Source organism: Sinohyriopsis cumingii, chromosome 13 (assembly GCF_028554795.1).
Source record: "Sinohyriopsis cumingii isolate HCF-2022 chromosome 13, ASM2855479v2, whole genome shotgun sequence".
NCBI lineage: Eukaryota > Metazoa > Mollusca > Bivalvia > Unionida > Unionidae > Sinohyriopsis > Sinohyriopsis cumingii.
This window is the reverse complement of record NC_142973.1, coordinates 38,556,394-38,584,019: the sequence shown is the minus strand read 5'-3', so window position 1 is coordinate 38,584,019 and position 27,626 is coordinate 38,556,394. Positions and strand designations below refer to the sequence as shown.

Genomic DNA, 27,626 nt, shown 5'->3' with positions numbered 1-27,626 from the left:
CTGCCATTGTACAGTATAAATAGCTGGTGTATAATTTATACAGTATGAACATTGATGACACTAAATAAATAATACTACAATAGTAGCATGTGGCCTTATGGGCTAGATAGATGAAAACTCTGCTTTTTGGGTAAGAATAATAGATTCAGTCACAGTCATAGGGTTGGGTAGGACAGTCCTCATTTGAAGGTAGGAAAAGACTATGTAGAGTTTATGGCCACAAATTCAGACCTTTACAAATGCCAGATATTTTACCAATGTTTTTTGTCATTAAAATGTTTCGGTTAAAACCAATGGTTCGTTTTAAATTCCAATCAGTGTTTACAGGTCAATAGCATGTTTCTTTTTTTTCTATTAGAAACTGTGCATTAATTTTACATTATCAGCTTAAAATCTACTAACTTTGATATTTGCAAACATTTCTTGTCATTCATATGTTGGAAGTTAGAAACTTAGCATACAGTATAAGCACACACAAAAAGTTGTTTCCAGACTGTGCACTGTGAATGACAAGGTGTAGAGAGAGCATGTGCTCTGGAAGGGAAATGGTATATAAAAAAAAAAAGACAGGATGTCAGTGTTACAAATCAGTTTGGTTCTTGGTTCAAATCAAGGGCAGAAACAGCTCTATGGTGCACAGAATTGGGAGTAGGGTGCTCTTTGTACCTGCTTAGCTGTGATACCCATTGTCATAATATCTCCATGACTGTAAGCTGTGATACCAATTGTCATAATATCTCCATGATTGTGTAAGCTGGGATACACATTGTCATAATATCTCCATGTTTATGTAAGCAGGGATAGACATTATCATAATATCTCCATGATCAGGGCCAGCGCCAGACTATCTGGCGCCCTAGGCAAGGTTAGATTCTGGTGCCCCACCCCCCGGAAAATATCATTTTCAAAATTTATAAACTATACATTTTTAAATTTTTTTCTTCAACATTTGAATGTTTCGTATATGCGCGATTTTCACTCACTCATTTTGCTTGTTCCGGTCAGCCTGATGTTTAGGTCAGACTGAATCTACCCAATTATTTGTCTCTGTATGAAATAAACCAGGATAAAAACAACCCTCAGTAAAACTGAAATGTGTTTATTTATTTTTCAAAACTTTTGTTGATTTGGAGAAACGCACCCCCTGAAATCAGCACCCTAGCTAGCTGACATGTTTCACAGACAGGTTGTCCTTGACTAGTACAACACTTCAAAGAGCCAGTCACTTGGTGCAGGATGCCTGGTTATATATTTGCCATCAGGTACATGTGGTGCTTCAATTTGCTTAGCACAGCAGCCATCTTGAAAATCTTGTTATTGCTTCTTCTTAAAAAGTCTTGTCAGCATGGTCTCTTCAACATAAGACTATTTTGTGGCTAATTTGAAACCTTAAAGCTAAAGAATATCTGAGATGGTTTCAAAACTTGGCAGTTAAAAGCAGAAGTAGTCTTATTTTAAATTCCTGGAAATTCTTTCCAGACATTATAGCATTAGGCTCACTTTGTTTTCGTCTTTTAATAAAAACAATTTAGGTAGATGTATGATAGAGTTTTGGAGTTCATAATGCTCAAATTGATAAGAAAGTGAAATGTGACATGTACCAGGTGTAAAAATAGCAAGATAGTCTGTATCAGATGACTTGATCCTGCTATTTGAAGTATCATACTGGCTAAGGACAACCTGGCCCAGGAAATATGTGAGAAAAATGGAATCAATGTTCCTTGTATTGATGGCTTTCTTCTGAAATGAGTGTAGTTTCTAAAACTTGCTGTTTTCTTGATCATGCAGCTATCCTGACAAAGAATACAATAGGAATGTGAAGAAAAAAGAATTCATCATAGGAATTGGTGTGTGATGGAAAAATTTCACCTTTGGAATTAGAATTAGCAGACATGGCTTTTTCACACAAGTACATATAATGATTATGATTCTGACTCACTAGACAAGAGTCATTTGCAAGTTTTTATCCTGCTTTCCAGCTATAACCATTGAATGGAATTTACCCATGCTATCAACACATGTATTGAATATATTAATTTCATATATTCTCTGACAGTTTTGATATATATATTTTTTCCATCTCACTCCAGTTTGTGTATTGAATTTATTAATTTCTCTTATTTCCTGACAGTTTGGATATAAATTTTCTTCATCTCACACCAGTGCATGTATTGAATGTATTAACTTCTTTTATTCCCCGACAGTTTGGATAGAAATTTCTCCATCTCACATCAGTGCATGTATTGAATCTGCTTATTTCTCTTATTTCACTGACAGTTTGAGAACTAGAAAATTTTCAGTTGAAAAATCATACAGACAGACCCTATCCTATCTTACATGAAATTTTATTATGACTCAAGCCTGACAGTACATGGAATTACCATGTTTATGAAATCAACCATGCCTGCTAAATGTTACCAAGCTGTAAAAAGACATATGTCACCAAGCTGTAAAAAGCCAAATGTCATCAGGCTGTAAAAAGATATATGTTACCAAGCTGTAAAAAGACAAATGTTACCAAGCTGTAAAAAGACAAATGTCACCAAGCCATAAAAAGACAAAGGTAATCAAGCTGTAAAAGACAAAGGTCACCAAGCCATAAAAAGACAAATGTCATCAGGCTGTAAAAAGATATATGTTACCAAGCTGTACAAAGACAAAGGTCACACAACAAGCTGTTAAAAGACAAAGGTCACCAACCTGTAAGACAAATGTCACCAAGCTGTAAAAAGACAAATGTCATCAGGCTGTAAAAAGACAAATGTCACCATGCTGTAAAAAGACAAATGTCACCATGCTGTAAAAAGACAGATGTCACCATACTGTAAAAAGACAAAGGTCACCAAGCTGTAAAAAGACAAAGGTCATCAAGCTGTAAAAAGACAAATGTCACACACCAAGCTGTAAAAAGATGTCAGCAAGCCATAAAAAGACAAAGGTCACCTAGCTGTAAAAAGACAAAGGTCACCAAGTTGTAACAAGACAAATGTCACACACCAAGCTGTAAAAAGACAGATGTCAGCAAGCCATAAAAAGACAAATGTTACCAAGCTGTAAAAAGACCGATGTGACTAAGCCGTAAAAAGAGAAATGTCACCAAGCTGTAAAAAGACAAGTGTCACACACCAAGCCATAAAAAGACTAATGTCACACACCACACCAAACTGTGAAAAGACTAATGTCACCAAGCTGTAAAAAGACAAAGATCACGAAGCTGTAAAAAGACACATGTCACCAAGCTGTAAAAAGACAAAGGACACCAAGCTGTAAAAAGACAAATGTCACCAAGCTCTAAAAAGACAAATGTCACCAAGCTGTAAAAAGACAGATATCACCAAGCTGTAAAAAGACACATGTCACCAAGCTGTAAAAAGACAAAGATCACCAAGCTGTAAAAAGACACATGTCACCAAGCTGTAAAAAGACAAAGGACACCAAGCTGTAAAAAGACAAAGATCACGAAGCTGTAAAAAGACACATGTCACCAAGCTGTAAAAAGACAAAGGACACCAAGCTGTAAAAAGACAAATGTCACCAAGCTGTAAAAAGACAGATATCACCAAGCTGTAAAAAGACACGTCACCAAGCTGTAAAAAGACAAAGATCACCAAGCTGTAAAAAGACACATGTCACCAAGCTGTAAAAAGACAAAGGACACCAAGCTGTAAAAAGACGAATGTCACCAAGCTCTAAAAAGACAAATGTCACCAAGCTGTAAAAAGACAGATATCACCAAGCTGTAAAAAGACACATGTCACCAAGCTGTAAAAAGACAAAGATCACCAAGCTGTAAAAAGACACATGTCACCAAGCTGTAAAAAGACAAATATCACCAAGCTGTAAAAAGACAAGTATCACCATGCTGTAAAAAGACAAAGGTCACCAAGCTGTTAAAAGACAAAGGTCACCAAGCTGTAAAAGGGCAAAGGTCACCAAGCCGTAGCTTTCTAAAATGACTTACAGACTCTACTTATGAGGCTATTTTGGTAATGATTATTGGCCCTTTTTCGAGATATTACTAGGGACAAAATTAAAAGTCAGTCATGTGCTTTGTTTTGTAAAAAGGGAAATCCTACTCACAGGCTCATAATTACTAATCAGGTCATCAGACCTTGTTTTTACACACAAATTAAAACCTGTTTGGTGGGATTTCCCGTCTCAACTTCAAGGATGGAATTAGTTTATTGTTGCTTGCACTTTGTAGAAAATGGAAGATATTAAATCAGGCCAGTCTGTCCTTTATTCTGCCATCCTACTTTTTGTCCAGCCTTTTTACATTTTTAGAACATTGTTTTTAATTGGCACCATATAGCCATTTGTGTGCTAACATGCCATTTAGCACAAAAAACATTCTGTCCACCTTTCTGTCCATTCTTCTCACTTTCATTGACACACACTTATTGTATTTGAACCCAATTTGGTATGCGGCGTGATGCTGCTGAAACCTTGGCAAATATTCATTGTCAGCATTCTACATCCTTGCTTAATGAAGTCAAAACCCCTGATTATTTGACACAGGAGACATCACCTGGTTTTTATTGTCAGTGTTTTCTGTTATCAGTAGTGTCCTCTTTTGCAAATGTGTCTTACTTCTTTTATATTACTATTGTTTCCTTGCCCTTTCCTCAACAAAATTACACTCCCCTACTACCAGCAGAAAGCTCTGGAGTTCCTGGAATTAGCTTGTCTCAGTAATGAGAACCTCCTTGTGACTTACATTACCTATCGGGGTCCCGAGTGGCCGAGTGATCTAAAACGCTCTCCGTTACGGATCACTGCCATCTCACCTCTGTCTGTGTAGGTTCGAGTCTCGGATTCGGCCATTGTGGGTATGTGAGAAAGCTTGCCAGTAGCTTCTCGAGGGTCGGTGGTTCTTTCCAGGGATTTCCCGGGTTCTTTCTCCACCATTAATACTGGACACTATGTATAGCCTGTCGTTTGCTGAAAAATGGCATTAAACCGTACAACAACAACAACAACAACATTACCTATCACTGTCACTGTACTTATTGTGTCAAACCTGCTTGTTCTTTTTACATGCATCAAAGTGCCTTAAAGGTGTTCAATAAAAGCACAATGAGGTCTCATCTATAACATGCCTTAAGGATCAGTTACAGTATTTATTTAATAAATTATTACAGATTTTACAAAGCCTTTATACCAAGCATTTAGATTGGTTAAAAACTGTATCATAGGATGTGGAAAATGTAAAGTTATTAACACCAGAAACAAACTACTTATGTATTCATGTGGACTTGTGTGCTTCAACAAGGTTTGTAAACAATGGAAAAAATATGCATGTAGTTCTGCCCTTTATATTTTTGAGATTCATTATTGTTTTTATAACTAATCAAAATGATAAAAATTGAACTTCATATATTAAAGGATTTCTGAAGTCATGAAGTTTGAAAATCGATTTCGCACCATGCAAACATGTCCTTCATCCTGTAAAATTCTTCACTATATTTTCTTTAAAAAATGTCTTTGTAACTTTTTACAAATTAATGTTTACAAATATATTGAGACAACTCACAGAAGTTTTTTTCCTTGTTAAAAACACCATACAGTTTTACAAGAGGTGTGTTATCGATTATTTTTTTTCAGAAATTCTTCATTGAAAAATTTTCATTTGACAAGTTTAATAAATTTTATGATGCTAAAATATTATAATTTATTAGAACTTACGTATTTATATCAATACTCAGATATAAATTCACTCAATCCAGATTTCTGATAAAGTACGTTCCTGTGGATGTCACTGACACTACCTTGTTGTCTGTGTCCATGCATGTCCGTTTCTTTTGCAGGTAGTGACAACCACCCCTCACCAGTTTGCCGAAATTCAGAAGAGGAGAAAATTTATCATACTTTTTATTGTCCTTATGGTCATTGTGTTTATCATCTTGATCATTTTCATTATGTAAAGGACTTAACCCTTTAATCAAAAAAGACTAATGACTTGTCATCTTTGTAGTCCCAGTCCTTATGGCCAGGTTAAACAAGTACTGCTGTGCTTATTTATTGACCTGCATATACTGTACTTCAGCTAACCACCATAGTAGTCTTGTAAAACCAAAATTACAAAGACACTTCTTGCCATTTCAAAACTTATACAGACATGCTTTCTGTGATCGTTCAAGACAAAATTCTGTTGTAAACCTATCTGATGTCAATCGAAGAAAAAACAACGTTTAACAGATGCTGATCTAGTCAGCAAATGAAACTGCCAATTTTTGCCATTGTTACATTGGTTTACTATGTCGCTTCATCTAGTCTGTTCTTTGAACTGCGACAGCAGATCAGGGTATATGTTGTCTTTAGTTTGACTAGAGTTGTAGGCAGGTTTTTATATGGTACAAAATCTGTATGAATCATCCACTAAGTTCACAAGACTATGTATTATACTCTTTTGCAGGTCACTGCAGTTCCCCCACAGGTAGGATTGGCCTATCTACGGAGAAAAAAGTTAGTGTTCATTATTTTAACCATAGTCATATTTATTGTGTTTTTGGTTATCATATTCACTATATTGTTTTGAATATCATTTTATGTATTTGTAAATATTTATAGTGGTTGTAACCTGGTTTTAGTGGATCAATGTCTATATAATGTCACACATGTTAAGAAACCCCATGATACATTACACAGTTGTGATTCAGTCATGCGAGTCATGATATTACAAGTACAAGCACATTTTTGGATGGTCAAAGCAGAAAAAATCAGATTTTTTAAAATCGTTAAAACTCTTAAATAAATGTAATAAAAAATTCTGGTGCAAAATAGTATTGTATTCATGTTGTTTTTTTTTAAATTGTCAAGATTGAAGTCAATCTGAGACTTTGTAATCCATGAATAAACAGTCATAATTTTTCAGGAACAGAAATGTAACTTTTAGTTCAGTAACAAAACTTTCTTGTGAGAACTGAAAATATTATTGTTGAAAGTGATTGAGATGAGGCAAAACACTGGACATGAAGCTTTAATTTAACTACAGTGATGACGGTATTTAATGTAAGGTGTATTAAAAAGTATCAGAAAATTGATGGCAACACATTAGGGCCACTGTTGTGAAAGGCCATTGCCGTCAACCTGCCTGTTCTGCTCTCAGTTCTTTACATCAGTGACATCATTACACACTACCTACATTCTTCTGGGATAGGGATAAATTATGAACTGATGTAAAGTGTGTGCATGAAGTTAAGGTGCTTCTAAAACTTCCTTCCTAGAAAGGACAATATCCAAGATGTGGTACATGTATGTTGTGATTTAGCAGACTTGTACTGCACATTCCCAAAACAGTGTGTTTCACTGGTACATATTTTTGTCTTTAAAAAACAAAGAAATGATCCTGGTGGGTCTGCTAACACTTAACTGTCTTACATTACTTAACAGTTTATTATTTCACTAAGCAGGCTTGCGTAATATTGGAAAAATGTAAGATATGTAAACTATCACTCAAATTTGATATGTTTATTTGACTTATTTTACCATATCCTGATAAACATTCTTTCTAAAGATAAAGATACAGTTAATATGCTAAGTCTCTTGCTCATCAAAGTCATCCAGGAGCTTGATGTTGTAACCCATTTTATCCAAGATCTTGATGTTATAACCCATGTACTAAGTTTTATAGAAATTTATGAGAATTATAAACTTTCAGTCTACTGAGGTAACAAGCTAGCCAATCAGATGCGAGATTATCTAATCAATATGCATGCATTTCACTCATTACTGAATTTGTCCAAGATGTTGATAATTTTTGCATATATTCTAAATTTGGGATCAAAATCAGTAGGATTGTGGTGTCGAAAGGTGGATTTTTTCTTCAATATATTTGACAATTGTATTTTTGATTTATCCAATGTGAAACTTCGGATTAAGGTAGCTTTTATCGATTACGCTCTTTAGGGACATTTATTTTAATAAAATACTATAATGCACATAATTAGGATTGTTCAGAAAGTTTGTGCTACAGTAAAACAGATTCACATATTGTGCCTATTATCTAGCACACAAAATAGATTTATTTTCTCAAAAACATTGACTCTACTATCGTCAGAAAATTAATTAGTGATCTAATCCCTTTATCCTCTATACTGTTTTGAATTAGTCAAAACAGGAACTGAAAGAAATTATTTTGGAAGACCACTGGTCATTGGCACAAATAAACTGTATTATACAGTGTCATGACCTCTAATGACAGACCACTTTTTGTTGACACAGTTGGAGGTCTGTAAATGAAAAGTTTCACTTTAATGGTATAATCTATGCTGATAATTGTATTTTTCTGTGTACTTTATCTTATATATATATATATATGTCTATTCAAATTCAGTCTTTATATATATATATATATATATATATATATATATATATATATATATATATATATATTCTATTCAAATTCATGTATTTCATTATTGTAAATCTCTTTGTTTGCATTATTAGGGCCAGTACTACTTAAGTGATGAATCATTTTTTAGTCATTTTGTTTGTCTTTTTATCTCAATGTTAAGATTTTATAAGTGTGTGTTAAGTTTATTTTTTTTATTTCTATAGAATTTATTTCAATACATTAGAACTTTAAACTAGATGCCGTTGACAACAAAACTTTGGCAGTTTTATGGAGTTTGTCAATATACAGAGGTTGTATTTGAATTTTAAAAAATCCAGAATATATAATGCATTATACACGAGCAGTCTTAATCATTTCATACGAGTACATATGGAAGATAAAACAGTAAAACATACGAACCAAATGATATTGGAATGAAAAATATTTTTTTGGTTTGTTTTGTAGAGTTTAAGGTTTTTTTTTATTAATACTTATATGGCTTCTTGAACAGTAACATGAAATAAATATGAAGAATAACCCAGGTTACAGAGCAGATGGTTTGGGAAAATTAAACAGTGCAATGAAACTTTGCAAAAATTTAACTTTGGCTAGAAACATAAATTTTACTGCTTTAAAGAGGTGGCCTGTATATTGAGGTTCACATAGTATTAGAATAGCCACACTGGAACCAGATTGTTTCTGACAGTTTGCAGAAGTTATTCTGTAAAGGGGCTGGTTGAGGGAAGTTTTATTCTATTACATACTCCAGAAAATTACTGGATGCTTTGACTTTGAAAAACTGATACAATGCATTTGTTTGGTATGATGCCATAACGTCATGTGACATGTTGATATTTCAATAATGAGAAATAAGATAAGTTTATGATACCGTCAATGTCATATGGATAATGTCATCCTTTGGAGTAGATTTTCGCACTGCTCATTATTATAGAAATGATTTGGTGTTTCCATCAACACAATTTGCATAATATGATCTTTTTTGTTGAGTCCACATTTAAAGTTGGAAGTGAGACATAGCTGTCATTTTTCTGATGTCAACAATTTGTTACTATTATTTAGTTTTTCATCACCATAAATTTCCTTTAAATTCTCATCATGCTTAGCACGAGTCATTATGAAGCCAATACAATTCATTCTATGACATGCTTATTGGCTCTAAAGACCATGTGGTCAAAGTCACAGTAAATCTGCTTTACTGTTTTGGTTAAAAAAAATCATTGGCTTATATATTTTCCAAGCCCCTTGATGAATTTAGTTCATTCTTGGAATCGTTATTAAATTAAGGCAATTCATTCTGTGACATGTTCATCAATGTTGCTGTCATAAAAAATTTGTGTTGTTATTGGCTTACATTTCCTAAATTTCTGAATGGATTTTGTTAATACCTTGGATGAATCATTTCAAGGCCAAGACATATTTTACAGCAATGTTTTGATTCTAAGCCATTGGTATTCAGGCCCTGGCCTTGTGCTTTCTTTTCTCAAATTTAATTTTTCTTGCATCACTTTTTTTGTGCATAGTAATTCTTGTAGTTGCATAATGCATCAAAAAATGGATTTAATTTGTTGATGTACACTGTTGGAGAAAATAATATTAAGAATAAACTTGTTTGGAACCAGTTCCCTTTTATATTTTTTTTAAAATATAATTTTATTTCTAAATAATATTTTCTGAAAATGGACTCGTACAGAATTTATCAGGTAATTGATGCATGAAAATTAGCATCCAGATAAACTGATAAATGAAATTTATGCTAATGTGGTACACGCTGGCTACAGGCAGATTTTCTCTGGTAATTAGATGTGATGCCCATACAGCTTGGCATCCTTGGAAAAGATGACAGTTCTGTGCATGCCCCAAGCCAGGTACAAGAGTGGATTGAATCATGCTGAAAATTCTTCGCTCTGTGGGAGGATGTATTTACATCAGATGGAATGTTTTTTGGACGCATGAAAGCACCAGCTGTAGATTATCAATGGGTAATATAGTGCTGATATCAAAGGGACATAACTCTGTATAATGTTAGACTGCTCAGATGAACATGGCTCTTCATGGCTGGATTTTACTTAAGTTCTACACAGGACAATGATAAGAATGGCATCATTTGCATCAGGTGCTTGTTCATTGGTCTACATATGTGTATGTTATGCAGTAGAAAAGGAAATTAAATACTTTTGCTTTGGAATGAAATAAAAAATTAAATACAAGCATTCCTCAAGTGAGATTGCCCGAGTTTGATTTGCTGTTGTCGTGTTCTAATTTTCTTCTCAGTAACCCACTTAACAGACATGGTTCTGTTGGTTTTGAATGTTCAGGATGAATCCTGAAGTAAAAAAAAGATACAGAAACTATGGTTTGTTGAAGTGTTTTATGGCACAGCAATAAGAATATTTAGTGCCAAAGCAATTGAAAAAAGTGCTTTGCTTGATTTAGTGAATAGGTGACATCAGACACAAACCATACATCAGTATCAGTACAGGCTTCAGTGCCGATTTATCAGACTAGTCTGTTCATGCCCTAGCATCTACTTTCAATGTAATCCAAATAAGGACTATAAAATAAATGTAGTCATTGTCAGACACCAAAATGGCATCCTGCATTTCTACATGTTAAACAAGGTCTGATAGTAATATTCACTGCTGTTGTTGTCGTTGATGTGGGGTTTAATGCCATTTTTCAGCACAAGATAGGCTATAAATGACAGCCAGTATTAAACCCTGGAAAGAACCCACCTACCCACGAGAAGCTACTGGTAAGCTTTCTCACATACCCACATAGGTCAAATACGAGACTCGAACCCACATAGAGGTGAGATGGCAGTGATCCATAATGGTGAGCACTTTAGACCATTCGACAACTCAGGGCCCCAATATTAACTGCAACGGCAAGTTGGTGGTGTTAACGGTTGCTGTTAATGATAATGCTCAATTATATGTTCCCAAACATGAATTACCAAATAGCAAGCAATGAATTCTGACAGGACAGACAAGTTTATATATCAAAACTGGGGAAGATAAGCTTTGTTTTCTGTAACATTTACCAATATCACACATCACAGATGTGTTCACACAATGTGATAAGCTGCACAACATAATGAGAAGGAGCACACCAAGGGGTAAACCATCTACTTGACTAATTTGATGGCCTGAGCACTTGGATTAACTATACAAATGTTTAAGGCAAGCACCCAAATTATCCCTATGGCAATTGTAATCTCATCGGACTTAAGGTTTTACAAACTCCAGAAACTTAATTTAACGATCACTTCAATTACAAGTCTGAACTGCAGCAATGGCTCAATAGTTAACATGCTCGACTTGTGACTAAAAGGGCATAGGTTGGAATCCTACCACTGGACCAGCCTTGTCAAATACCTTAGTATGGCCTTGGGCAAGACAATTATCTCCAAATCTTGTGTTGCTGTGCCATGAGGCACCCCACCCCCCATTTTCTTTTACAACTTAGTTGTGTGTTTTTTTCTTTCATCAAGTACTGGCTGTAAATACCCAAACTTTGATAATTATTCAACAAATTAAAGAGCTTTTCTGTGCTGGATATCCCTTAATTGGAAACCATGTATGTATACATGTACCTAGCTGTGTTTTGCAGTACCCCACCACAATAGTGACTGTATGGTTCTAACTAAAGGTGATGTCCAAATATATAAAATGAAGAACTGCACAAAAAGCTTTATGAAGATATTACAGATATGTAAAACATGCAATATTCTTGTAAAAACATCTAGTACACATTTGTGATTTCAATCCAATTATGTAAGATGTTTTTCAACAACATCTTAAACAAGTATGAAAGGCTATCATGTCCCTTAATTATTAGGCAGAGTTACGGCCCTTTGTCAACACAAAATACACAAACACTTTCTTATTAAAACTCTAGCCAACATTTCTTGGCAAATTTAATTACACCTTATACAGAAATGTATGTAAACAAGATCTCTGGTAAGTTCTTAAGTTATTTCCATTATCATTTGACAGAGTTATGACCCCCTTCCCTGCCGGTTGATTTAGAAAAACACTCAGATCTCATTATTAACACGCAAGTAAGTTTCTAACATTTTATTACACATGAAGGCATGGCTAAAACCAAATATCTTCACAACTGAATTTAAACTTTTTTAAAGACCCATTCAAATAAAGTTTCTACAATCTGATTGGCTAATTTTTCTGGATCTTTTATACCAGTCTCTTCACCTCTAAATATATGGTTCCTTTCAAGAGTGATTAGGAGAAAGTAATTTATTTAGTTACAAGGATATCAAAATAAAGGTGATATTTTTGCCAGTACTTAAATTTGCTGAAAGTAGTCTCTATTGTTTAAAAAAAATGCTCACTGTTGTTTGTAGCAGCAATTCAGTATCGAATAAGCTTGCTCCAGTTACCATATCTATTCCCATAAAAGTTGGATCTAACTACAAACATTGACCTCTCATCTGATGATACATAATACACCAGCAATTAGAGGTCTATATTGTTAGTTTTACTGATAAATTGCATAGATCCAGATCTGCTGGCTCATTACATGGCAGATCTGGGTCTATCCTGGTTGCATTTGGACTCGACTTCTAAGTATGTATATATGGTAGTTGTGCTTGTTTCAATGCTACTAATGAAACTTTTAGGTGAAATCTTATTTTTAAAGAGGGAAGCTTTTATGTTTAAAATTAGCTCTTTTGCAACTTGGTTATTGAATTTCTGAAACTTCTATTTTGGTCTTTAATTATAACTTTCAACACAAGAACCAGTTATGGTAATTCATACTTTATTTTTGTGAATATCCTGTAAAATTCTAAACAAGAATTGCAAAATTTCTGACAGGAAACATTACAATATATCAATGATATAATGAGCAATGTAAATGAAAACTAAATTGCAGTCATTATTATGTAGTGTAAAAATCTTTCATTGTTCATTTGTGTAAAAAATATCAATATGTCACAACAAAATAATTAAAAGAAACAAAAAAGCCGATTCTTGCAACCCATGTTTACAATTAAAGATATTGATCATTTTTACATGTATACAATACGACCTTTCCAAAAGGTCACTTAATCAGTTCAGTAATGCTGAACTCGTCATTAAAACAATGTTTTTCATGATTCTAAATGAACTGAAACCTTCATGAATGAAAAATGTCAATATGCCAGAGTAGACAAGAACAGATTGGATGCATAGAAAAATGCAAGTAATTTGCAAAACACAATTTTGTGCACCCAAATCCATTTTGCAAACACACCCCCCTCAACAAATATTTACCCTTTTTGCGAAAAAGATTTGTCTAATGAGTAACTTCTGTAGACAAATGAAGCATACATAAATAACTGTATGCAAATTGATTAAAACAGAACTGTGCCCTTTTTAAATGCTATTAGAAAATGTCCAAGCATTCCAGTATCCTGGACAATACCAGTCACTCAAGCCTAAAAATTATGTCACTGTGACATAATTTTGGAATGTTGTATTTCTCTCCTGGAAATGCATCCATACACTATTTTTCAGGAGAATAGGCCAAAATAGGGTCCAATATATTGAGGGTGTAACATATGAATAGCTGAAAAAAAACTGAAGTCAGTCAAGTATGAAAATTGGTTAACCTAGTTTTAATATGGTTTGACAACACATCCTGATATGCAACCATATTGCTATTTTCACAAGTGAAACAGTGTCTAAATGCTGAAGATGTAATGAACAGGTAACTGAAAAAAAAGAAGTCACTCATGCATGAACATATGGACGTAATGTTCTAGTATTATTATGATAGTTATTCTCATGAAAATGCAGTTAGATACTGAGGGAGTAACAGTGAGCTGAAAACTGGATCACTGATCTAGTTCTGGTATGGCCAAGTTAGATGTGTCCATACACAAGTTGTCATAACTGTAGGTGAAATAAGGTACAAGATCTTGATGGGTGTAATGAATGAATTGAAAAAACAAAGTCAATGAAGCATGAAAATAGGCTCAAACAGTTATTTTATGATCAAGTTAATTTTTATCGAGATATCTCTATAAACCAATTTTTTATGAGTGAAATATTATCCAATGTATTGGCAGCTGGGGTGCAATGAATGAACAGTTGAGAATACATAAATCTCAAGTGTGCAAATTAGGTAACCATATCTTAGTTTGACATGGTTAACTTGATTTCATCATGATATATCATCATACCAGTTTTCAAAAGTATCTGTGAAGTAGGGGTCAGATATATTTATGGTGTAACTTCTTTATAGCTGAAAATCCTCAAGTCACTCTAACATATAAAGTAGATCTCACTGACCCAGTTTTGGTGTAATAGATTACTTTCATCGTCTCTACATACCAATTATCTTAAGTGTAGGCAAAATAGAGTACTAGATAATGAATGAACAACTGTAAATACAAGTCACTCAAGCATGCAGATTAGGTCACAGTAACCTCGTTTTTCTATGAAAATGTATCTATATACCAATATTCGGGAGTGTACCTTAAAACAGATTCTAAAAGATTTGGGTTGTAACAACTGAAAATACACGTCAATTAAAGTGTGCAGATTAAGTCACAGTGACTTAGTTTTGATAGGGCCGAGTTACTCTCCTTGATGAATCCAAATATCAATTTTCAAAAGTTTAGGCGAAACTGGATCCAAGAGCCTGAGAGGGTAATAAAATATTACGAGGGTACTGAAAGAACAAACCAAACCAAATAATTTTATGAATTGGCAAAATGCTTTATTGATGAGAGGATAATAATCTGCCAACTCAAACAAAACCTCAGTAAGGCAGTCAGTTTTTTCCTGCAAGTTGGACCAGTTTTAAATAAGGTATAACAAAATGTTATGTACTGCTGTTGTCAAGCTTGAAACATTGCATTTAAAAGTCCAGAAGTGTGAATCAAGGCTGACGCAGCAATGGCAACATCATGTTCAACTCAAAAGTTTGTCAAACCTACCCCATCCTTACTTATCTCCAGTACGGTTTAACCTATGGAGCTCAATGGCTCCTTGATATCTCACAGCTGGACATAATCCTTAAAAGTTGAATTTTTTTGTAGCTTGTGGTGGCAGCAATCGTCTTTCTTGCCATGTAACAGAACGCACGATATCCACTAAATGTAATTGTTACCCCCCACCAATTTTTGGCTTGTTGGACACCATTTTAACAAAAAAGAGCTTGATCATGCAGAAATTTTGAATCACAAAGTATGCAGTCTGAAGTGTCTCGAGGTACTCCAGTCAAGTTAGTCTAGTTCCCTGACCAATTCCATCAAATCTTATATGAAACCTGGATTAAAATCTAACATACAAACCAATATCAAGATTTTACCACAAATCATATTTTAAGGGTCATTTCTGTAAAACTTACAGCAAAATCATAAGAGTTAGGAGGTCTGATAATGCAACATCAAGCAAATTTCAGCATCAGGCTGATTCCCAAAATAGCCATCAATCAGCATTCTTATTTGCACATCATAAAAAAATATATATCCTCTGTGTACAAGAACAGTTATGTTGTTGTTTTTGTGGGGTTTAACGCCATGTTTGAGCACATGATAGGCTATACATGGTGGCCAGTATTAATGGTGGAGGAAGAACCCGGGAACACCCCAGAAAGAACCACCTACCCATGACAAGCTAGTGGCAAGCTTTCTCACATACCCACATTGGCTGAATCCGAGACTCAAACCGGCACAGACAGAGGTGAGATGGCAGTACTTTAGACCCAAACAGTTATGAACACAAGTACTGTGAACAGCACATTAAAGGCCTACCACGTGTTTAATAGTCTTCTATATAGGTACCAGTCAAGTTAATAATTTGTCGAGGTGTGCAGTCTTAAACAAAACCTGCTGTGCAGAAACAATTTCTTATTAAACTTACCATGACCTTTAGATCCCAAAATCTTTGTGTCTTTATTATCCAAAGTTCAAGCCATCCACAAAGTTCGGTCAAGAAATGTACAACAGGGCAAACATTATTATGCAGAAACTTTTTTTTATTGACCTTGAATCCCAAATCAACAAGCTTCTTCCTTACCCAAAGTAAAAGCCATCCACAAAATCTGGTGAAGGTATATGGTTGAGAACTGATTGGTATGTGGAAACCGTCTTTTTCTTCTTTCAGTGACCTTGACCTTTAGACCTAACAATGAAGGCTTCTTTCTTAATTCAAATGCAAACTATTTAAATGTTTGGTAACATCTGATGTTGGAGAATTCAAGTTTTTCTAAAAAACAAACTTCAGAATAAGACTTAGGAATAGACCAGAGACAGAGGGATGTCACAAAATAAATCCATGGACATATAAAAAGTTTGCAAAATATATTTTTTAAAGTATATAATGCAAGTTAAAATAACTCTTCATATGCCTTATACTGAGAGAATGGTAAAACTTTGGAAATTAGATATTAAAAAATATAAAACATCAATACCTCAAGATGTATCAACTTATAAAATAAAATTTTACTTTGCTTCAACTGTATTTCATTAAAGATAATTAAAACATAATCAAAATTAAAAAAAGAAGAAATCCAGAAATGTTGTAAACTAGCAATGTCAAAGTGAAATTTGAATCTTCATGATAAAGAAAAATCCATTGATCTACAAAATCTTTCCATGTCATTTATGAATACTCTGACTGTAGTTTAACAGGCTTGTACTGACTTTTGCAAATTTCACAGCTGCTACAAACTATAAATTTATAGATCAGCCTGTAAAGAAAATATTGCTTCCTTCCAACTTTACTCACGTGTCCACAAAATTTAGTACAGACAGAGGTAATTCCCCACCCCCATTCTCCACCATGAAAATGTAGAAATTCACAGTACTTCTAGTGCAATTACGATATATACACCTCTACAATTCATGTTCAACTGCAAACTGTAAAGACTCTGATATGCCATGCCATTATGTGCCTGCAGATCTAGGTCTACACAATTTGATAGAAGTAATCAGTAGAATAAACGCAGACCCTGATCTACCTGATGCATTATGTGATGGCAGATCAGGGTCCATGTTGTCCATGGTTGGACTCGACTTGTAAACGAGTACATATGATAACTATTACACACCATATCATGAGATAATGCTAAACTTGTTTCATTCTTGCAACTGACAGAAATAAAGGAGTTTCTCATCTTGCATCTTGGACGATTTACTTTACCTTTTCCTCCTCCTCCTCCCCCCATTCAAATATTATTGAGATATACATGTAATCAACAGGTACAAGCTTGATGTTCAAATGGTGAATACCTTTAAGAAAACAATTTTTTTCTTCTTCCAAGATAAGGCAACAGACAGACAGACAGACACACAAACAATACCATTACCCCTCTTACAAGGCATTGGTTATGGATCTGATTAAATTTTTTTCATCATTGGTACTTAATTTATCCTTGGTAACTTTGATTTCCTTCATGGGGGAAAAAAATAATCTATTTCTGTGTTTTAATAGACAACAAAATTTGTTGGAACATCCTTTAATATGGAATTCTCTAACTTCTAATGGAGACCCTCACTTCTAATGCAGATCATTTTTATGGTTCCATGAACAGGTTTATAATGAGGGAGCAAAATTTTCAAGTGTTAGTGTGTACATGTGTGTTTGTGTATGTATGTATATACAGGGCAGCCAAAACAAAGGAAGATGGTAACTTAAACTTTTCAATAACTAGGTCATATCACTGTTGCTTCTAGTGCACAGCAAGCTGAAATTTGAACATTTTTTTAAAAACCTTGGCATAAATGAAAATTAGTTGTGCCAAACAAATTGCATACATCTCAAATTTGCAAGACTTTCCTTCATATTTGCATGATTTGAAATCTGTATTAGGTTTTTACATAAATGTTGCTCAGAAACATATCTTGAACATGTCAAGGATAACAAATTCTCATCTAAAACACGATTTATAATATGGAGGGTTTATAGATAGGATTCCAAGGGGTTCTGATAGTCCAGCAATCTGATTGGATAAGGCAGATAAATAGATGTCTGAACCTGTCGTGTATAAGACGATAAATGCTGATGAACTAGAATTTTGAGGGTTTTTTCATTAGACATCCCACAGAAGTATTTCAAGAAAGTTCAGAAATTCTAACAATGACAGCCATTTTTTCCTAACTCAAGCATTTGGATCCAAGACTGGTAAAGGTTGTGATTCTTTAGGACCAGGAATCTTGCCACAACTGAAATATGAACACGTGTTTGAATGCAAGTGGACCAAAAATGAATCGTTCCTATTTTAAAAAAATGCTAAAGAATGATGTGTAATGTACTTGTCAAAGCTTATAAAGAATACTGTAGTCATGACAGGATCTACAAATTACCAAACATGTAATGGTGAAAAATAATGTCATGTTTTTAAGTAAGCAACATAGTAAAAAATCAGACACTGGCTTCAAGTGTTGATGAATTTTACATTTCACGATACTATATGGCTGACTTATTTCTAGGTCTTGACCCTCTTTTAAAGTTTCAACAGGGGAGTTTACCAATTTTTTTTAATAAAAAAATCCTCAAAGCAACACTGCATATACTTGAGCTGTAAAATGTACCAATTTTCTTTAATATTTATACAGCAGGATGCTGTATCATATATTACTACAATTTGTCCTTTACCAAAGACGACAGTGGAATTACTTTTGACGGCATGTTAAAACTTGAAAGAGTTTTGATTATTTAAAATTTACAACCATAATTCCACAATTATTACATTTCATGATAAAATATATGTCTTGTAAGTGAATTCACTCATCTTTTTCACTATTGTTTAAAGTGAATTTGGTTTTTGTATTCTTTTTTGTATACTGTATAATATTTTGTGGCTTGTCCAAATGTTGACCAGTGTCCCTTGGAAGTAATCAGCTTGTGGTGTTTTTGTGTGGTTTATCCAAATACTGACCAGTGTCCTTTGGAAATAATCAGCTTGTGGTGTTTTTTGTATGGTTTATCCAAATACTGACCAGTGTCCTTTGGAAATAATCAGCTTGTGGTGTTTTTTGTGTGGTTTATCCAAATACTGACCAGTGTCCTTTGGAAATAATCAGCTTGTGGTGTTTTTTGTGTGGTTTATCCAAATAATGACCAGTGTCCTTTGGAAATTATCGGCTTGTGGCAGGTTTTTTGTGTGGTTTAAAATAAGTACAAGCTGCACAATCAAAAACTTGTTTCACCAGGAAACACAAGAATGACTGTTTGCAAAAAAGAGAAGAAAAAACACCCCTGCTGTTCTAATATATGTATATACTTGCTGATAAGTAGAATCCAACTGTAAGCAACACAGACCATGACATAGCATTGAATAATGTGCTGGCAGATCTGTACAGTTTGCAGTTGGACTTGGTTTCTGAGCAAGTACAGATAGTACATAAATAATCATGCTAGTTTTAATGGAGTGTTGAAGAAAATTCAATGCTCTGTCAACTGTGGCAGTTTCCAATGTATATCACAGATATCATTCATGAACTGTCCTGAATACTTTCATATACCTGTATTACCTTAGTTATTACTGCAATAAATTATTCACCACTATAAATGAATGCCTTGTATCATGCAAAGTATAGGGTCTGGTCTATCATCACCACTTGATCAAAATTTAAGTAAAAAAATTAAAAGTAAAAAAAAAAGTGTGCAGGCCCCATGGCTTTGCAAACAAAATAAAATAAAAACTTACTTAGAAGAATATGCATATTGAATGTATTTTGACCTTGTTTATTCTACCGTGCTAAAGACATCATAAAAAGAGAAGCCCATCATATTTGCAGAAATTAAAAATTATTAAAATTAAAATGGGTTTGCACAGCAACTTTCTTGACCATATTTTGTGGGTGGCTTACAGTTAAAAAAACCTCCAGATTCTGAAGTCACAGCCATGGTGAGTCTAATAAGAAAGTAATGGTTTCTGCAAACCAAGTTTAGTTCAAGACTGCATAACAAAGGTCTAAGTTACCGAGACCCACTGGTCAGTAACCTCTGGAGTCAACCAGGCCCTACTAATGTCTACACAGAAGATGACTAAACACTGAGCAGGTGTATAATGTACCGTTCATAGTACTCTAGTTTTGATACACACCGAGAGGGATGAAAGAGGAAGTGAATATATTAATTAATTTTTTATTGATGCTACTATGCATGTATTTATCACATTTGCTTGAATATAATACCCCCAACTGTGAAGACAAACTGCCATTACATAACATGCCTGTAGTTCACTGTCTTTACTGATCAAGCTATTTATGATATCAAGTTACTACTATAAACACTGATGAGCTAAAATTTGATGTAATTGCAGATCTGACTCAACGCTGTTCGGTTTGTTTTATTAAACAGCCTTGCCCCAGGGTCACATCACAGCAGACAATCCCAAGGGACTAGATTGATGTAGGGTTCAAACCCTCACCCTTCTGCTTCTGAGCTTGGCATGCCAACCACTTTGCCATTGCATGCATTACACAATGTTATATATGCAAACCTATACATAGGAAATGTGACTTCTACTTTTGATCTTCGAACATTTCCTAATTGTCGATTGTAGATTAATTATACTAAATGGCTTTTAAAATTGCCCTTTTCTTTCACCCAAAATGACCTTGCCTTTTTTGCCCCTGAAACCGAAAGGGTTTTTCCTTACCCCAAGTGCAAACCATCCACAAAGTTTGATAACTGTAGATGATGGAGTTGTCATGTGTGAAACAATTTTTCTTCTTTCAGAAAGTGACCTTGATCCTGGAATTGATAGGTCTCTTTCTTGCTTTAAGTTCATGCCATACACTAAGTTTGGTGACAGCAGATCTGATGGACACACAAAACATAAAGCACTGCTTTGTGGCTGGCATATAAAGAGTATCAATCAGCTAGTATTCTGTTTAGTGCACCCAATAATGCATTCACATTGCTTCTCTACAGTCCTGGGTTCCATTTCCATATAATCATGTGCAGTAGTCATCAATGGTTGGCGATTTCTTAAAGTTCTCTAGTTACCAATATTTGATATGATGACCATTTCTGCAGAAAGTTGTCTCAAAAGACTCAGGAATGCTTTTCCTTCAAAGTTGCTGAAAATTAACTTGACCAAGTTAAAAACGAAAACTATAAGCCATGACATACAACAGCCCAATAATCCTGTGCAAGTAAATGAATTCAAATTTGGCTGGAGTATCATTTCTAGCAGACAAGAGCCAATCCAACTCGAGTTCCGGTATGAATTGGTACCATCGTCAAAAGTCACTGGATAATTTGCTATAATGAATTATGGGTACAACTGGTATTCGGAGAAAAAGATTTCATTGATACAAGGGTAAGATAGGTAAAACCAGACAATATACTCATTTTATCCACAGTGCCTTGCAATGATGACCAATTTGTACACAAGTTGTGTGCCTTTGCCTCTGTCAAATTATTCTTCTACAAAAATAATTTTTTTTCACCCAGTACTTGCTTAACATAACTCGCTACTGCTGTTGTCAAGGTTACTGAAACCTATAAATTATAACAAGGTAAAGAAATTCTTCAGCAAACTTGAAGGATGCATCTACTTTTCCCTTTTGAGACAGATTCAAGGGCTGAAAGTTTACTCACCCAACTTGAAATGGCAAATAAAATTTCTGGCAAGTGCTGATTCTGGGTCAACCAGTATTTTTCTTTAATGAAAAAGGATATTCTGTCACAAATATTACAGATTTGAACATGTGAAGTCCATACGTTACACTGAAGATTCCATTTTTTTTTAAAGAACATACAAACACATTACTTCCACTCTTCAATACCAATAAATAACTTACCTGGGGAGAGAAGACTGGTAATTATAGTCACTTAACAACTGGTGTTAGAAGGGTCTCATAATAAGTTCTGAAAACCCACCTTTCATAAGACTGAATCTATGTTAACATCAACTTTTATATCTCTATAATAGTACATCACATAGCAAATCCTTTTCCCCACACTAGTATTCTGTGTTATAAAATACTAAAACAATTCCAAATAAAAGCAGGCTCTCATCTATTCAGAAGACTTATCAAGGACATGCACTTTTTCAATCATCAAACCTGCATCGAAGCACACATAACAATTGCCTTTTATTAATCTAATGGACAGAAAGAACTGATCTGCATTTTGGAAATAATTCATCCATGGCCACCACTAACTTTTTTAGTTTTATTTGAAAATTATATAAGATTGTTCTTGTCACAAGAATGACAACTTATCATAATGGTCAGCATCTCAGCTGCTGTTACAAAATGCCACGGCTAAAATGCCACATGCTTGCTGAGAAAAACTGATTAGCTACAGTAAATGTTACAATAAAGAATGATTGTCTGTTAAAAATGGGTAAAAATATATCCTGGGATTTGGGGGAAATATTTTGAAAAGAATGTCTTAAAAATCTACAAATCTGTGTACAGGCAATGTGGCCTATGCTTATATAACTAAGGCGAGATCATTTTTCTGATGAATAACAAAATATCTGCACAAAAAGATGGGCTTCTCCCTTTAAAATGCTGCAGTTTTAAACTTGCATCTTTAAAATTATAAAATTCTGCAAATACAAGTATCACAAATTTATATTATAAAATGACTGATGAAAATCATAATTCATCAATTAAAGTCTGGTTATGAATTGCCTCCCTTGAGGTCATCTGCCAACATAACTTTGGGATGACCATAAAATTAATGTCAAATATGACTGAATCAAAAGCCATATTAAAGAAAATATCGATGGAAATGATTATGAGAGTAACAATCATGGTGTATAAAAAGCAAAAAGATCTAGTCTTAAAATATATAATGTAATGTTATGTTATGTTGCCGTGAAAGATAGAAACAAAGTTTTTAAAGCATGAAAATAATTTAAATATTTTGTCTCTAAAATAAGAGTTCAAAAATTCATTTTGATCCTCCGCTGCTCTCACACAATCTGAGTTAAAGCCATATTGTAATAATAATGGGATAAAATAATTTTCCTATGGATGATTAATGACTGTATGTGTGAATCACTTTTTCAACATTTGTTCTATAAATATAAAAATTCTCAAAAATGTCACAATGTACTATCATAAAGCTTCCATGGGATCACTGTACAAATTTATATACAAAATATGCAAAACAAATCTTCATTGAATTGTGCTGATCCAGATCCTGTCCAATCCAGAATTCTTGCTGTACTTACACTAAATTATTCACACTATTGATCCATATTAATCAAACAATACACACTGCATGCCACTTACATAGGGCCTGGAATATTTGGCATCATTGACCCCATATAATGGGGGCTATGCCCAGGGCCCATTATATGACCAGTGATAGGGTTACCCATGAAACTGTCCATTTGTGACATTTGCCGCTGCCGTCCTTGAGAATAAAGCTGTTGCTGAAATTGTTGAAATTGTGCACTGTATCCTGGATTAGTGGGACTTAAGGGGCCCATTCCAGATCCTGAACCTGGACCTGACATTCGAATTCCGGGACTTGTTTGTCTACTGTAAGGCCCCTGAATTGGCATACTGTTCATTGCTGGTCCAGGGCCAGCCATTCTGAGCCCCGTACCCTGCATTTGTAAGTGTGATCCTGGGCCATGCGACATCATAGCCTGACTGCTACCTGGATAAGGACTGTTGTATGGAATATTAGCAGTCATACTGTTCATATTACTCATTGACCCTGGACTAGGTCCCATATCTGGGGGACCCACTGGGACCCCCATCATGTGACTCAAAGGATCACTGCTCCTCATACTACTCATACCAGACATACTGCTCATGGAAGTCCTTGGATCACTCACTGAAGTCATGGGATTTGTCATTGACATGGACATGGACATGGGACCTGGGCTACCCATCCCACTCATGGCGCTTCTAGAAGTCATTGGACTGTTCATACCCATAGACATGGGCCCAGAATTAGCCATGCTATTTAAAGCATTCATACTTCCACACATTGGCATACCAGGGCTATCTCTTCTCATCATCATTGCTTGCTGCATTCCTGGGCCCTGTACAGGAGGCCCTGTATAGTGAGAATTGCTTTCAGGTCCAGGACCCATACCCATTCCAGGGACTACATGTGGCCCTGTAACAGGGCCCATTCCCGGTCCAGGCCCTGGACTCATCATAGGACTTGTTGGTTGTCCTGGGAAATTATACTTAGAACTGGGTCCTTTCCCTTCCATACTATTCATAGGTGATGGGAATCTATTCATAAAATCCAAGTCTGGTTTCTTATTTGGCATTTGTGTCATGTTTGGTTGGTTTGCTGGTGGATTTGCAGGGAGATACTGAATGGTATTTGGAGCCTTGGGCTGAATCTGCACATTTGCATTTCCAACTGAACTAACTTGATAATTTGGTGAAGCCATCCTTCCCGTTGATTGCTGCATCATGGAACTGACTGGGCCTGCCATTTGAGAAGATTGTGCATTTGAGTAGGATGGCATTTTATTCATTCCTGGATGGACCATATTTCCCATCATACTTTGCTGTGACATTGATGCAGATGACATCATAGGTCCATTATCATGTACACCTGGAGGCAGTCCTCCAGCTGACGAATGCATTCCACTCATTTGTGTCTGGTCCATGAGCATCTGCTGATTCTGCATAGAGGCATTATAATTTTGTCCTGGTGCACTCCCACCACCATGCACACTTTGAATATTTAACTGTTGTATTGACATTGTAGCATTGACATATGTGTTATTAACACTAGGTGTAGACTGAGTTTGCGTGCTAGCTGGGATTGCATGACTTGAATGAGATGTTTGATTGACTGCACTGGACTGAGAGTTGTTAATGTTGTTACCATTGTTGCTGCTATTATTACCATGTCCCTGCATCTGAATACTGTGAAATGGACCACCCTGCATCATATGTTGCTGCATTTGATTGGACAAATTTTCCACCCCTTTAGCTAAATTGGCCAAAGTTGCAGATGTGATATTTGACATGCTGGGCTTACTTACTGATGCGGTTGGGGAATTGGCTATGCTGCCACAAGTGGATGGGATAGGGTCGTAATGGGACAAGCGCATGCTAGCACCAGATGCTGACAAGGGACTAGGCCCTGGACCAGGCATAGGCCCTGGACTTGATAAAGGTCCACTTGACGTCTGGCTTGAATTAGACATTGGTCCTTTATTTGAATTAGGTCCGTGCATGGGAGAATGGGGAATCTGGTTTTGAGGAGTGTAAGGGTTGGATTGGGTCTCATTAGAGCTATGTTCACGATAAGCAGTATTGATTTGTTTAGTGATCGTCAATTCCTGACCTTCAAATTGATTAATGTATGAAATCGGGTGTGGAGAAGGTGTAGGCTGCAAGTTTTTACACAGTTCCTCAATGTCCTCACGTTTCCTTTTGTTCGATTGTGATTGTGCATAACTGGGAGGTGGTTTAGTGGTTGATGTTGCCAAAGAAACATCTGGCTGATACTGTTCAGGATTACCTGCCCTTTGTAAATGAGCCTGAGAATTCTTTTTTCCAGATGGCATGTTACCACCCACATTCATCACTTGTCCCATACTGGGGTGCATTGGAGATCCATGGGGACCCGACATAATTCCCTGATCATAATTACCAACACAAGGAGGCATACCTGGCCCCATACCACCCATACTTGGATCCATTGGGGAAAATGAGGGCCTTCGTTGCTGTGGAGGAAAAATTGGGTCCATGGTGGGGTCAGGCCCCTGAGCAGGCATATTTGGTGATCTGAGAGGTCCGTTAAGTGTAGGTGAGGTAGGAGAACCCATTCCCATAGCATTCTGATGCTTTTGAGCAATTGAGCTTGAATATGGAGGTGGAGGCTGTCCCTGCGAGGGACCCTGTGGATCTATACCAGGACCCATTTGAGGCCCCATTGGACTTGGCTGAAATCTCCTCTTTTCACTGTAGAAATCCTGTTGCATACGCATCCATTCTCTCTGAGCTGGCGTCAGGTTTTGCATGCTCTGTGGATGAGGTCCATGGCCAAACTGGGACATACTTTGTGACATCATATATGACTCTTGAGGTGACATCATGCTTTGCCGCTGTGAGTCCATCATGTTATGCTGTGAAGTCATTGCTTGCTGTGACATCATCATTGCTCTTTTTGATGCCATCATGCTCTGTTCATACATCCCTGGAGGCATGTCCCCAGGCATCATGCCTGGGCCAGGTCCTGGAATAGGGCCAGGACCAGGTCCTGTTGGGAACTGTTGTCCATGCTGCCTCTGTTCTGGAAACAACATTTGCTGAATTTTCCGTAAATTTGCCAACTGTTCTTCTCTCCTTTGTAACTGTTCAGGAGTCAAATTTTCATTGGGTACTTTATTCTGCAACAAGTTCATATTGGGATATCCCATTGGTCCATTCAGACCCATCATATCTGGATCAAAGAAGGATCCATCAGGAAGCATTGGAAAGTTCCCTCCTGGATTCTGTGGACCGTACATCATTCCAGAATTTGGTGAGTTTCCAGGAAAGCTGGGTATGTGATATCCTTGCTCCTGGAGATTTTGATTCTGCTGTTGGACCCACTGGGCCACACTGTTGGTAGAACTGGGGCCAAAGCCCCCCATGACCTGGTTGTTCATGGGATCCATCTTGTTATTCCTCATGCTGTACATAGGCATTCCAGATCCTCTCATCTTGGGAGGATTCTTCTGAAACAAAGATAAATAATATTAAGATGTGGTGATAACAAAATAGAAGAAACTCTTAATTTACATGGATATAGTAAATAATATACTGACACATTAGTAAAAAGAGTCATAAGATTGACTGATACTGGAATATCAGAGTATGAAATTAGGTACATTTTAATAATGATATTAGATGATTTATTCTCAAGAAATCACCAAAGAGTTATTATTTTACAGTGTATGAATACTTAGAAATAACTAAACAGATCAAGCTTATTATAAAGGTGTTGGTGCAGTATAGTAATTAGAAGCCTTGAGGTAATATGTAAACAAAAGTTCAATAAAACTAAAGTTTACTTGGCATGCTTCTACATTTTTCCTTTTCAGGTAATTCAACTGTAACACAACTGATTATAATTTTTTAACAGCTGTGCAGTAATTGCGTTTCCAAAAGAAATCAGTGGAATTCATTGCTTATGGTTTGAGACAAGAGGTTTTCAAAACGATGTTAAAATTACTTGTGAAATGAAAGCAATATTAATATAATAAAAGCTAGAAAAATGGTTCTCACTGGTAACAAAAAGGGTTCAATTTTTTAAAATTTATTTTGTTTGTAGAAGAGAAATAATCTGAGCTCAAGACATACTGACAGCTGTCAACAACC

At 35.5% G+C, this 27,626-nt stretch overlaps 2 protein-coding genes across 10 annotated transcripts in view; one reads left to right on the top strand and one right to left on the bottom strand.

Moving 5' to 3' along the window:
• Nucleotides 1-10,594, top strand: part of LOC149785239 (uncharacterized) — a 37,663-nt gene extending 27,069 nt beyond the window's left edge. Inside the window, exons 5-6 of one of the 4 annotated variants that reach the window (XR_016425375.1) lie at nt 5,808-6,465; nt 10,157-10,594. Coding sequence is in view for 3 of the 4 variants with exons in the window: in XM_089979073.1 (XP_089835199.1) it covers nt 6,416-6,538 (123 nt within the window). In the remaining variant the exon portion in view is untranslated. Of the gene's footprint in view, nt 1-5,807 lie in introns of all 4 variants that reach the window. The other 3 variants (XM_089979075.1, XM_089979073.1, XM_089979074.1) reach the window with 3 other exon arrangements.
• A 2,524-nt stretch (nt 10,595-13,118) lies between these two features.
• Nucleotides 13,119-27,626, bottom strand: part of LOC149785237 (uncharacterized) — a 226,185-nt gene continuing 211,677 nt past the window's right edge. For 5 of the 6 annotated variants that reach the window (XM_089979066.1, XM_089979070.1, XM_089979069.1 and 2 more), the window contains one exon: nt 13,119-26,983. In XM_089979066.1, the coding sequence (XP_089835192.1) occupies nt 23,567-26,983 (3,417 nt within the window). In that variant the 3' untranslated portion in view covers nt 13,119-23,566. The remainder of the gene's footprint in view (nt 26,984-27,626) is intronic. The other variant, XM_089979072.1, reaches the window with a different exon arrangement.